At 38.4% G+C, this 14,334-nt stretch overlaps 1 protein-coding gene across 1 annotated transcript in view; it reads right to left on the reverse strand.

Annotated features, from left to right (window-relative positions):
• LOC129273619 (atrial natriuretic peptide receptor 1-like) overlaps nucleotides 1–2,323 on the reverse strand; it is a 79,406-nt gene extending 77,083 nt beyond the window's left edge. Inside the window, exon 1 of the mRNA XM_054910684.2 lies at nucleotides 1,035–2,323. Coding sequence (XP_054766659.2) covers nucleotides 1,035–1,788 — 754 coding nt within the window. The 5' untranslated portion in view covers nucleotides 1,789–2,323. The remainder of the gene's footprint in view (nucleotides 1–1,034) is intronic.
• Nucleotides 2,324–14,334: the final 12,011 nt, after the last annotated feature.

The following is a 14,334-nucleotide window of genomic DNA, read 5'->3' on the forward strand; positions in this document are numbered from 1 at the left end:
TTTATAGTGACATGTTCATGGAATATTTCATTAAATTTTAAACATTAGGAAAGCTGCAGGTCTATATGTTACAAAGTACAAAATGGTTGCTATAGATTTGTGTCGCTTATCCTATTGATAAACATGTTTGTCAGCTTTTGTCATTTTGTGATGTACTTGCGAATTACCTTATCTCCTCAATGATTTTCCGTCAACAGCAGTTTCTGACGCGATGTTCTCTGATGATGACACATTCAATGAATGTCATTGAACAAAACTGTAAACGACACTGTAATTCCTTGCCTCTTTAATTATCGTAATTATACCAATTGTATTCCATTGCACTTGATCACAACAAATTTCATTTTAATGAGACTTTCATTAAGATAATTATGCTATGATGTAAATTCATTCTTGCATCAGTGCACTTTCAAATAGCATGTAGATGACAGTGCACTGCACAATAAAAATCATGATAATTGTTCCATATCCGGAACGCTTGCCTCTTTGTTGAATTATTGATGCATTATTCTTTGGAAGTGGACAACTTCAGAACCTTGAACAACAACAAGTCACTATATATGATATTGTAATTACATGAAACTGCTTCAACGTCAAGATTATGGGACTGGGGTGATGGGGGCGGCTTACCTAAATTGTTGCTAAGAAAGCAGGAGTGTTTGTAAGCAAGAAACCAGAGAGCCGGGGGCATAAGGTCCTCTCTGAGGGACCCGGTAGTGGGGATACATGATTTACCGAATGGCATGACTATAGCGTACCAAGTTGACTCCGAGAGGAGCAACTCGTGAAATGACTTATCAGAAGTTTAATCAGTTAAAGTATTTTTTCCGATAGTTACCATAGTAACAGTACTTCTCAACAAATCAAAATCAAGGAAAGTTATCAAAAAACGAATGTTGATGAAACGCATTCCGAGTCACCGAATTACGAGACACCAATATTGAGCAATCATGCCTCCTCATTGAGACGCCCTTATTCCTCTTGAAAGTGATAGTGGTCATGAAATTGAATAAATAGAAATAGTATTAACTTACTTCTTGAAACTGTCCGGACATTCTTCAGGATGTTTCGGGCAACTGAGAGATTGAGGGGCTTCTGGTATGATTCCGTTAGGACGGGAGTATATCGGCGTTTATCCATGAGCACCCGTGTCTTATACGCCAGGTTGGCCATGATACCCTCCAAAGGGTAGATGATGCTGTATATGTTCCAGTTGAAGTGTTCCAGAATAGTTGGAATGGTATGAGAAATTTGGAAGATGGTGGGATAAGTCCGGGCGAGTGTGGTGTGTAAATGGAGGGGGTCTGCGAACTCGCCGTCGTCAATGGCCGGGCAGAACCACGACGTCATCGGGACTTGCCAGTAGCTGGTCAAGTCGGCTACCGTCGAACAAGGCATCGAGCACGGAGGCCCGATGAACGCGTCCACGGATTCGTCCATGAAGTCGACCGCGTGCCCGCCGGCTATGATTGACCGACATTCAGTGTCGGCGACCACGATATCTACGGTGTTCGACGAATTGCTGCCGCTTAGCAAGTCCGAGGCGGTTATTCGCTCCCTCGCCAGCACAGCGGCCCCGTAGGAGCGAGTGCCGAGGAATGGGTAGGCATCGTTGTCTGTAGAGTTCCATGGCATCAGCAGGATTAACTTAAAGTCATAACTTATTGCAAATTGCACTTGAAATAGAGATAAGGCCAGAATAATTGCCCACCTTGAATGACGAATGTTGTTTCCCAACCTGTAAAACCATCTCCACAATATAAGAGGGGCTTGATGCAAGAGCTGCATGGTGCAACTCCTTTATTATTACTTTTTTAAATAATACCTCAGAGATTATAAGATCCACTGTGCATCTTGAAATGTTGTATGCAACTTCCCGAAACTTCAGCGAGATTCTTCAAACAGTGGTAAAGCTATGACTTAACTTGGATCCTGGATTCAATTGAGACGCTGTAGTTAAAAGAATCCAACAAACATATTCCAAACATGGTCATAGAATGGCGGAGATTCCTCTTCTCGCCTTCTCATATTTTCCTCCTCCCCGAAGATGACGTCGCCTCTTTATTTTGATAGAAGCCTCTGACCGCGATCCCGAGCACGACATCTGTCGTCAACGCACCGTAATTCCACATCGATGACACAGAAGGCTCTAATCGAAGACACTTGCGCCGAAAAGAAATACACGCCACGCCGTACTCGACTGGGAAGATTTATGAGGAGCATCCCTACTTGGGGCAAATCCCCGCGCTTTTGATATTTGTCTGCACAGTCATGACAGTGGGCTAGTACGTTAACTACATGCTTGTGTGCGGGAGGGAGTTCTGGCGTACGTCACATCAAAACTTCGTGACAACGAAAATGGTAAAAGAGGCGGAGTCGTTGAGCGGGGAGATAGTTACCAATATGTAGTTGAGAAGTCGCTGTAATGATCCTTATCAATTAAATTATCTTCTCATCCATTTTATCATTCTCATGCACTCTATCTTATACAAAACAAGATTACTGACAATGTTCTATGTTCTCAGCAGAACCTTTATTTTTTATTAATTGTATTATCTATCATGAAACACAAATAGGGGGTTTTCAGCAGTTATAGCACCAACGCGCAAATGAATGACCGCAAATAACGCTATGGAGACTATTTGCTTTTCGGGTTAGTAGTTAGATACCACGTCAAGCTTAATGTTATGAGATAATGAGCAAAAAGAAGAAGGTAAGATAGTTGCTTGAAAAAAAAAGCCTGAGACAAAAATGATTTTTCAAACGAAATGATGCTGCGAAAATAATACTTCCAATACACATCATGATTAAAGTGATTGTCATTTCGACCATTTTGTGCTTCTAACCAATTTTCATTCAGACGATTATAAATGGCATCGTAATTAGCGTTCTACATTAACGTGATTAATGAGAGGATGATGAAATGTTGTGTCCATGGTTTTGCATCTTTTGTTGTGATAATTTGATAAGCATTTTGCAATCGTGCTAATCACCAATTATGGAGGTGCCGTGGCCGATTGGTCTAAAGGCGACCGCACACCTTGCGATTTGTCTGCGACTCAATTTTGGAATAAAACGTAGTAGAATTTGATGCTAATATTGGGACGTGGAATATCTTACTGTGTAATATTCGAAATAATCGTACGAATCCCTATGATCAAATCTGTGACTATGCTAACATCCTTCTTAGAATAAAAGAAAATTTTACATCTAGTCGTAATGACGTCATAGCAGTCGTGCGATTGGCTACGATTTGAAACTAATTTGGCCTTTAATCCAAAATAAAGGCCTACAATCTTACAAAATTGTTATTAATTTTAACCTCAAATAAAATGACATGTTCCATTCACATTTTCAGAAAATGAGCAAAATGCGATTTGTTCCAAAATCGGATCGCAAACAGTCGTAAGGTGTGCGGTGGCCTTAAGACGCCTGACTGTATATTGAAAGTCTGGGGTTCGACCCGGCCGCGGCACCTATATGCCCGTGAGCAAGGAATTCAATCGACAGTGCTCTTTAATCCTGCATTCAAATAAATGGAAATGCTATACGAATTCTTGGTAACTATAGGTGTGCACTTAAAAAAGGAAATGGTTATTTCTATAATTCACCAAGAGAGTCATTAAGGGCATAATTTTCATTATTGCTCTGATTCGGCATATGATAATTTATTTATAATCCGTTCATGCCATTTGTGTATATACGTATAATTGCGGGTGACCTTTTAGTTGTTCTAAAATACAGCCAAGACAAAAACAAAATATAAGCTCCAATCTGTTCTATGATTCATATTCACGGGTCATTAAAAGGCGTATAGCGATAGTGGAGTGAAAAGAAATATCACTTTCATATGTCAACTTCTCCTTATTGGCAATGAACTGGATGAGCAAAAAGAACGTTGGCTTTTAACGAAGTCATTTGCATTTATTATGCATAGAAACGAGAATATTAAGCGTCCTTCACCGATACGTACCTATCATTAGCCTTATCACCTATATGCAAGACGAGTTTAATTAAGCTAATTATTTTTGGTAGATCTATAGTATATCATTTTATATTGGTAAGCGATATGTACATCAAAAGGGTACTTTATGAAGAGACAATTGTCTTTTTTCATTATTCATTATCTGTTTGTATAGAATAATGCGTTCTGTTGACCCGACCCCAGCCCCAAATGATCAATTTACAACAAAATACAATTCAATACATTCTACAAACATCGAGTAATAAATTACCCAATATTGGGTAGAAAGTGAATATGCATGTTTGCAGGGTATTCCCCCCAATATTGGTAAAATGCATGTTTTAAGGGTAAATTTCAACGCAACATTGCGTAAAATTTACAAAATATTTGGTATCTTTTTACCCAACAAACATGCATGTTCCCATTTTACCCAATATTGGGTGATCTTTTAAAGAGTGTAGATATTTTTTTATTAATTCCCTCCGTATTAATATGTGGGCGCGTTGTGGTCTCGTGGTTCTGACTCTCGCCTTTCAAACAGAGGGTCGTGGGTTCGAATCCTAGCTTGTTTTCCTTCAGCAAGAAATTTATCCACACTGTGCTGCACTCAACCCAGGTGAGGTAAATGGGTACCGGCAGGAAATGATTCCTCAAAAAGCTATGTGTACCTGAATCGGTAGCCTAGCTTAGCCGGGTAATAATAATAGCAGGGCCTGCTGGGAGAACAGTTTTCGGAACTGAAGTGGCTACCCTGGGTAAATATGCCGTTATTATTATTAAGCGCAATAAATGGTTACGACGACAACGCCGATTATGATTATGTTATTATAATGATGATGCTAATAATTATGGTAATGACGATCACAAAACATGTTTCCGCTTCACGTCGCACGACGGATTCAAGAACATAGAAAATGTATTATCAAATGCCATTCATGACAATGAACACCCTAGAAGTCTTTTGTCGAAAATTGGTGAAATCAAAACGGTAGTTTCGTCCTGGACTCTGAACAAACGACGTATTGGCAATTTTTCGTCAGCTCCGAGAATTAGGATGAAACTGCGGTTGTTCACCAATTTTCGACAAGAACCTCCAAGCTGTTCGTTGCCATCTGACGGGCATTTTCAATGCATTTACTGTGTTCTTGAATCCACACCCTTTGTAATTGCGAAAATTCCCTAATAGATTATAAAAACAAACATGCATTTTCTCTCTTTTTAGCTTAAAATTGAGGATTTGATAAAACGCAAGTTAATGTTTCGTAGTTTGAGCCGAAGACCTCAAAAATCGGAAGAAGCACGAGTTCGCTGATTAGGCATCCCAAAAACTTGGGTTCAGTCCACATTAAAGGCTCATCCAGTAACCCCCCCCCCCAATAAAAATAATAATAATAAATAATTAGAAATCGCCCAAATAAACGGGGAAGTTATCTTAATCCCGTACAAAGATCGCTATATAGCCCGTTTCTTCCATATTGTTTTCCTAATCGATTCAGTTTCATCAGTAACTTAGGGGTTAGGGGCTCGATATCTCATTTTCATGGCCTTATAAATCAGGGGAAAAGAGGGCAGTCCCCTAGAAATAGTCAATATCTAATACATGTAATTCATTGAACAGTATTTGTTTAAGAATTACACATAAGATCCGTAAATTTCAATCACTGTATAAAGCACAAATGAGCAGAAATATATGAGGGAGGACAACATGGCATCTGTGAAAACATTTCTCAAAAATCCCAAGCGAGTGAAGCAAGCGAGCAAAATTATTGACCTTTTTAAAATGAAAATCTAATTTGGTGATGTAGTTTGACATAATATTCAATAAATAACATCACATCTTACCCTTTTACTTCCGTTTCCTTCTTTTTCTCCTCAATTGTTTTCTGGGTGGTTTAACTTTTGGGGGCATGGCCCCAAAACCCCACCCCCATCTGCACGCAAGCGACTTCAATATAGCAATACAAAATCTTCGAATCAAGTTCAATCGTCTCGCTCTTTCACTTGTATCCTATTGTTAATTTTTTACTCACCCCCCCCCCCCCCCCGTCCGCTTAAATTTCAACCGCATGGCCAATGCTCATTTCTTATTCAAATAAGGATGGGGTTGGGTATTTATCAAGTTATAGTTCCCCATGCGTCCCGGAATAACCTAAGATAAAATTATCAAATGTTTCTCTCTTTATCCCAAGGATACACAAACATAGCTCTATACTATAGTCTGATAGTTGAGATTACAATACCTGTATATGTTACAAAACAATTTCTTGTTTCACCCATGCAAAGGAACTATACTCCAATGTCGCAGTCACATCAACAACCATGACATCACCGACTCCAAACCAGCCGATGATATGCCATTGTAATAACATGATAGCTCTGATCGGTTTGGAGTCCGTTTCGTTGGTGTAACTGACTCTCTTTCTTTTGAATTGGTGAAATAAGTATTTGTGTAAGATACCAAAAATGTAATATGAGGCTGATAAGATGTCTTGCACGCACATTGGGTCAGATGCATAAAAAGTAGCAATTGCTTTTTCGAGGCTTTTGCGTGATTCCGTATGCATAAAAATAAGCGAGCAAATGCTTTTGCTAGTAAGTTCAAACAATTGCTAAATGACTGGTGAGGATTAAGCTATTGCTAAAAAGCGTATGCATAAAGCGAACATTTCGCTTGTGCGTTTAAGCACTTGCTTGGGTTTTTTCAAGCTCCGTCAGAGCAGCTTGAGCGTTTGCTTGATCAGGGCGTTTGCGATTTTTAATCATGTTTATGCACCTGAGAGAGAACCCCAAGGTGTATAGTAGCCTACATGTACATGTTTTCTTCCTAATAAGTGCAAATCAAATGCCAAATTTTTATAATAAAAAAAATAAGTTTGACACCACGTCTGAGGAAAAGATGTTATAGGAAAAAGCGGCAATTTGCACCGTCACACCTTTGCGTTCGAGTCCTGTCTTCTCTGTGAGTCGTGTTCGCACCAGCGCACTGCAGCGTGACGCTGCTATTGTTCAAACCGCTAGCAATTGCTTTCTGAAGGCAAGAAAAGGGTTCAAGTACTAGCAAAGGGTTATGCATATGAAATAAAGCAAATGCTGAAGCATGATATTTTGCTTTGCTTGTGCTTAAATGCATCTGGCCCATTGCATGCCACGAAGGCTAAATGTTTTCGAAAGGGCAATACACCGATATTCATAAGGACCACTCCGCTGGGCGATCGGGCTTTTACTTTTGGAATGTGCTCACTGGACAAGGGGAAATATTATAAAACAAAACGTGTCTTCAAATATATCTTCTTTGATAACGTTCAAGTGCCATTCGTGGTTTACGTCCAGTTTTATCCAATAACTCGTTCCAATATTAAACTCTTTCCAATTTTTGCGTTACACTAAACCTTTTAAAAGTGAATTGTGCCCACTCAAGCGGAAACTTGTCGACAACCATTATCTCCAATCGCCTTACAGGATTTCTTTTTCAAACTTTAAACATCATACACATTTTATATATGCCTGTATATTTTCTTTCTTGCAATATGTCCTCACCAAGTCTTATTATAAACCCATTATGATGTGGTTTTCATGCCACCATATCAAGATCCTTGTCTCTTCTGATATTCTGCGGTTGATTCTTGAAGCTAGCATGAATGAAGTAATGTAATCTTATAAAACATCTTTACTCTTACAAATGCTGTAATTATACTGCAATTTTTGCCTTATATTCTCCGGATTATGCACGCATTGCGGTTTTCTCGGTTTGTCGTATGAATTCAAAGAAACAAAACCCTGGGAATATCATGGAGAAGATATGAAGAAATTAATGTGTTAGGATGGTTTTGTTTTCTATGGTGATCCTGAAGTTGACAATGTTTCTGCAAATCTGGTAGGTATGGTTTTGTTTAGAATAATAATAGTTTCCTTGCCAACAAGTCTCAGATGTCATTAATTAAAAGAGAATAAAAGCTCTAAGAGAAATTGATTTTAAAGAAAAGAGATGATATAGAGAGATTGGGGAAAATGATTGAGAAAATTGTGAATGTTTGAAAAGCTGTCAGTATACTATTTATGGCGATTCTCATATTGGCAATTAAACATCCCCCTCCCCAACACACAAACGCACACAATAATGGGTTTACAACTGTATTATATGAATGTCCTAAACATTTTTATTGTGTTGTTGGTATGAAATCCAAACTTTTTAGTGTATGTAAAACTGCGATTTACATGAAATTATAATGTGGTCGGAATCCCCGACCATCATAAATCATACAGCGTATTTTTATTTGAGATATTAATCCATTTCTCAAGTGTTCAAAGTGCGCGTATGTTGGTGTGGATGTGTGTTGTAACTGATTTTTTTAAATCAGAAGTGTACCGATCAGACGGCCGACCTTTAACGTCCCCATCCGACAGACTTGACCAGGTGGGTGTTTCATAAAGCTGTTCGTAAGTTAAGAGCGACTTTAAGAACGACTGGTGATCCTTTCTTGTGGTAAATGGTATATTGAATTGCCGATGGTTAAGCGCGTAAGAAGGGTTCACCAGTCGTTCTTAAAGTCGCTCTTAAGTTACGAACAGCTTTATGAAACGGCCCCCTGGAACCTCTGCATCAATAACCCCCCACGTTATGGCTTGTCTGACAGACGCACGCCACGAAGCCCAGTTTCTTTAAATACAGTTTCTTTAAAGAGAAGAGAATTACCGAAAGGGGGCGTTATACATCTTCGCATGTAAAATACAATTTTTTTTACAAATAATCAGCGATTCAGCGAATAATAATAAAAAAAAAGATTTAACGACAACTACAAATATGTGAAATTGGAATGTTAAATGACCCTCCAATATAATTCACATTTAATCATTTACTAAAGGTTTAGACGCTGTTGTTCTGACATTAAGTTGGTAAAATAATTAAAGAGGAAAGTAAGAAAAGTTACACCACGAAAGATTACACACAATAATCAGTTTGGCAGTTTGGTTGGCTATTGCTATAAAGTTGGTAAGCGGTAACCTTGCAAGATCTAGATTTTCATGCCGCTATTTAAAAATGGGTTCTCAAAATCAAAATCGAATTTATTATTTATTATAAAATTTGGGCAAAAACAAGTGTATAGTGTAATACAAACTGTAATACAATATTGTTACATAAGAACATTCTTTGGGCATGTTGGGTAATGTTTCTAGAGTGTCCATTTTCAGTCCACAGCAGCATAGGCTATTCCACATTGAACATTGTGGAAATGTTTTATACTTCATGCATATCTACTTGACAACCTAGTCACATTTGATAAGTTAGACTCAGCATCCACTTGACTCGCTCCCATACTTTATCCGTCTTTTCTGGATGAATGCTCGTCGTGTTCAAGGAGGTAGAAAAATAGCGGTTTTCCATATTTTGTTTTTCTAATTCCCAAGTGCCTCCTGTTGTTCCGTTTATTGTACAAATGGATTCTAAGCACTTTCTCGGATTGTAAAACTTAACACGATTGCTCATTTGAGGCTTGCCATTTTGAAGTATATTCTCGAGTGTCCGTGTTTATGGTCGACTAGATTTTATGAAGGCTGGTTTCACACGCTTGGATAATGTCCATAAAAAAAAAAACGTCTTGACTTTTCCAATCCAACAGCTACACTCAGATCAACGAAACCTATTCCATGGCCCCGTCTTACAAAGACTTACGATTGATCCAATCTATCTCAACTGTATGGAAATCCATCAATGTCATACTTTTTTCTACAGGAAATTTGCACAATATCATTTTCTAATAAAAATCAAAGCGCACTGAAATTTTCGAGAAAACAATGAAAGTATGAATATATATCATTATCTAGAAGATTTTTTTAACAAACATGCATTTTAGATGTTGACGTTGCTGGCTTTCCATAGTTGTGATTGATCAGATCAATCGAAAATTTGTGTAAGACGGGGCCCAGATCTACCGATGATATACCACTCTTGATAACGTAATAGCTTTAATCGGTCTGGAATCAGTTTGTGAGTGTAACGTGAGTATGGTACGAATATGTTTCTCCTTTCTCTTTCGGTCTATTCTTTCCTATGATTAATTCCTTCCCCCCTTTTCCATTCATAAAACAAGAAAGAAAATGAGGCAAAACTATGTAAGCCGATGTAAGCCGATGTAAGGACGTGTGTGTGTGTATGGGAGGGTGTGTAAGGGAGGGTGTGTGTGTGAGTGTCTGTGTTGCATGTAGGCTATAATGATAGTGTGTGAGGAACAGAGAGAAGGGGTTTGGGGTGGAAGGGGGATGCAACGATAGATGGAGATCAGGCGTGAGGTTATGTGGAATGTTTGGGTGTCCGTGCGTGCATGCATTTTGTTTGTTGAGGTATGCGTGAGTTTATGGGTGTGTCTGGTACTAATAATGCCCAAAATAACTTGTTTTAGGCCTAGTGCATGAATCGAACCCCGGACTTCCACGAGTGACGTTAGGCACCTTCAACTACTGCTACGGCACATCGCGGAAGGATCTTCTCCTTGTACGCACACACACACCCGCCCAAGCCCACACAATACCGTCTTTAAAAGTAATCTGACAAACGTGGACCTGTGTGAGTTAAATTTCAATTGCTTAATGCGGACACATCCTCCAGTGTGTTACCCTGCTATGTTACTTTTCGTTCGCTTTTGCCACATACATCTATATTAGCATTCGTTTGCACTCCTTATCTTATCGTGGACTTTCCACGGTTGGGGATGTCCCCGATTCTAAAGTGGTGTTTCAGACAGTTCCATGACAATTGCCCGGCGACAATTGGTCCGCTGTAAATTCCACACACTAATGGAATGACCAAATTCAACTACGGATTTAACAATATGCCCTGTCCCAAACATAACCCTAAACCTAACATAAAACCCTATTGCAGCCCTAACCCTATGAAACCCCTGTCTCCGTCAGACGAAATAAAGCCCGAAGCAATAGTCGCCGGAGCAAATGACGTGTCACCGTTTTAGTTCATCGTCTACATTTGTGGGTGAACAAAACGCACACACACAAACACAACCTCACACACACACACAAAACGTTATTGATATTTTGTAAATACATAACAGTGGTAAACATGGTAAAGATGCGGTAGTGGGTGCAGGTATATAGGCCTACAATATTATGAAGAAGAAAAATTAATGATGTGTATATGTGATGAGTGAATAATATTTTTCAAGTTTCATTTTGTTATGAAGCTCGTTAAAACGTATAGGAATAATATTCTACTGGCCGACGATTGTAGAACAGAAACGGAAGGTACGCATCAAATTATCATCAGACAAAAATGAAAAAAAAAATGACTCGATTCCCATCGACCCAATATGAATATATGGATTAAGAATCCTCAGGACAAAAATAGAGCAGGCGTAATAGAAAGAAACGGAGGAATTACCAATTAGGAGAAATACGATAGTTTAAGAAGGTTTAATCTGTAGAGTCGAAGAGGAAGCTTCTTTACCATGACAACCAAAGAACTGTTCCAGTACAAAGCAGTTTACTGGCCAGCACGGACGATGATTCTATCTATAGAAGACTATCAAAGTGAAATAAAACCATGTATAATTTGGATTATCATCTGGATAAGAGGTATGTGCAAGAGAAATTTCGTTAAAAAATGCAGGAAAATCATGAAATACGCCAAGAAGTGAAATATGATTAAGAAACCAGATTTTCCTTTTGACACCCAACTTGTCGTTGGTAATCTAGGCACACGCTCCACCGGGGGGGGGGGGGGGGGGCACTATCCACATGCATGACATTGGCTTCTACCCGTCTGTGTCCAAACAAATTCAGAAATGCAGAAATGCACCCTAAATGGCGTTACCTGCATAAACGAATGTGCCAAAATATTTGCCGGAATTAGGGATATTAACTCTGATCATACTTGGCATGAACAAGAATGTCCCCAAACTGGTGTTAACCATTTAACAATTAAATCAACTAGTTTGATACCCTCATGAAACACGAAAGTATCCTTCTTAGCATAGGTCAACGTTCATGTAAATTCAATACGAAATCCGAAGGGACTCTGAGTAAAAAAAAAAACCTTGAAAGTTCAGAAATTAATTTCCTTACATACACAATGATTTTTTTTATAATTCCGTCCCTACAATGGCATAATCTGCATAGCCGAATAAGCAGCCCTAAACATGTTTTATTGTGTTAGAATAGGGTATACACTTATTTGCAAATGGTGTTGAAAAAGCAACTCAATATCGAAGAGTGAATTCTTTTTCTCCTTTTCCTCATTCTCCTCCTCCTTCTTCATCATCATCATCTTCTTCTTCTTCTTCTTCTCCTCCACCACCTCCTCTTCGTCCTTCTTCTTGTTTTTGTTTTTGTTGTTGTTGTGGTGGTGGTTCTTCTTCTTCTCCTCCTCCTCCCTTTTCTTATATGGTTACAGTATTCGTATTAATAGAAGTAGGCGACAGTGCATGCTGCTGCTTCTGTCGTAAATATCACCACTGTCGTCGTCATTGTCACCTTTGTTGAAATCAAAGTGTATAATGCATAATTATTTTCAAAATATACGAAGTAAAAACAAAATATAGCACAATCATTGTACACTAAATGATGTGGATAATGGGGAGCCACTTACGCCCCATACATCAACACAATATTCAGCGTAAAATTGCTCTCACCATATATAGGAGATCCCCCATTGTTCAGCACTACTAGAAATAAAGGGACAAATCCTTTATCATGGAACGCTTTTAAGAGCAGATCTAAAACACTATCGAATACAATAAAATATTTTCATCATTATAAACCTGGGGTAAAGTAGCGCTTCAATAGACATAACCGACAGTATTACTCTTTGGCATACGAATGCACCTACTTTTGCATTAAAAAAGCTATTAATGGCGAGAAAGTGAGATGATTTTTGTTGATGATCGAGACAGTCCTTTTGATTTTGATCGATTTTTCCATTGTGATGAAACGTGACATGCAAATAAATTACCTATATATCGATTCATTTACATTTATACCAGTGCACCATCACGCCAACAATGAAAGCTATTACTAGAATGTAACTGACCTTGATCTCTGTCGCGTCCCTCCACTTGTGGATAGAATGGGGTTCTGGCAGTTGCCCCCCCCCCAAAAAAAAAAAAAAAAAATATGTTGCAAGAGCAACAATAAGGGGAAAAGAATATGATGAAGGAAAAACGAGGAAAAGGGAGGAAGGAAATGAAAAGCAAAAGGGGTGACATTTTCTTTGTTTTATTTTTATTTTTTTCGCTCGCTCGCTACTATTGAAAAATCTGGTCACATAAGCCATATTCATTCCCCATGAATGTTGGCTCATACCGACTCCCGCTTTCTCCCCTCATCTCTTTTTTTCAATAATTATGTTCATGCAAACGAATTTGTTTTCTTTCAATTCTGGCTTGCAATTTCGTTCTTCTGCGTCGCACCCTTATTCTCTTTCCCGTCTTTCATTTCCATGCTATCTTTGCTTTCTTTTTGATACTTAATGATAATTATCATAATATCATTGTTAATAATGATGTCAATGATATTAATTTAGACAATAGTTACAATAAAAGTGACAATGATAGTAATGATGATGAAGAGGGTAATAATGACGACGAAGATGGTGATGCTGGTGGTAGTGGTGATAATGATGATGATGATAAAGTGATCATGGTGATGGTAATGAAGAGGAAGATGAGGAGGGGGAGGATGTGTATGGTATTGATGATAACGACTGAAAGATGATGCTGATGACGACGATGATTCGTGATGTTGCTCACAACGATAGTGATTATCATTGCAATTGTTCTGTGATTTTTAATATAATAATGATAATGATAATAATGATATTGATAATAATAATAATGATATAATAATAATAATAATAATAATAATAATGATAATAATGACAATGATAATTATAATATGCAACATTTATATAGCGCTTAATACAAAATGTTTGTAAGCGCTGAATAGGCCTACTATTACCCCGGCTTTAGCACGGCTATACCCTGATCGGGCGCATCGAGCATTCAAGGAATTCCTTCCTACCGGGTACCCATTTACTACACCTGGGTGGAGAGTGGCAAATGTAGATTAAACATCTTGCCAAAGGACGCGAGTGCTGCGATGGGATTTGAACCTCCCGGCCTTGTGGTTCAAACTCCAGAGACTTACCCACTGATGAGCTACAACATCTCTACAAAATATATTTTTTTTAGATTAGAAACTTATCAAAGATTAAAAGCACGTGCAGATGCTCATTTTCCACTCCCCATAGGAAAGCAAACAGAACGGACGCCATTTCGCAGACAATCAAAATACACAGCTTGAATACATGACAAGATAACTTTAAAATCACGTATCTTCAAAATAACCCAGACACCGAATAACCC

This window comes from Lytechinus pictus, chromosome 12 (genome assembly GCF_037042905.1).
Source record: "Lytechinus pictus isolate F3 Inbred chromosome 12, Lp3.0, whole genome shotgun sequence".
Taxonomy (NCBI): domain Eukaryota; kingdom Metazoa; phylum Echinodermata; class Echinoidea; order Temnopleuroida; family Toxopneustidae; genus Lytechinus; species Lytechinus pictus.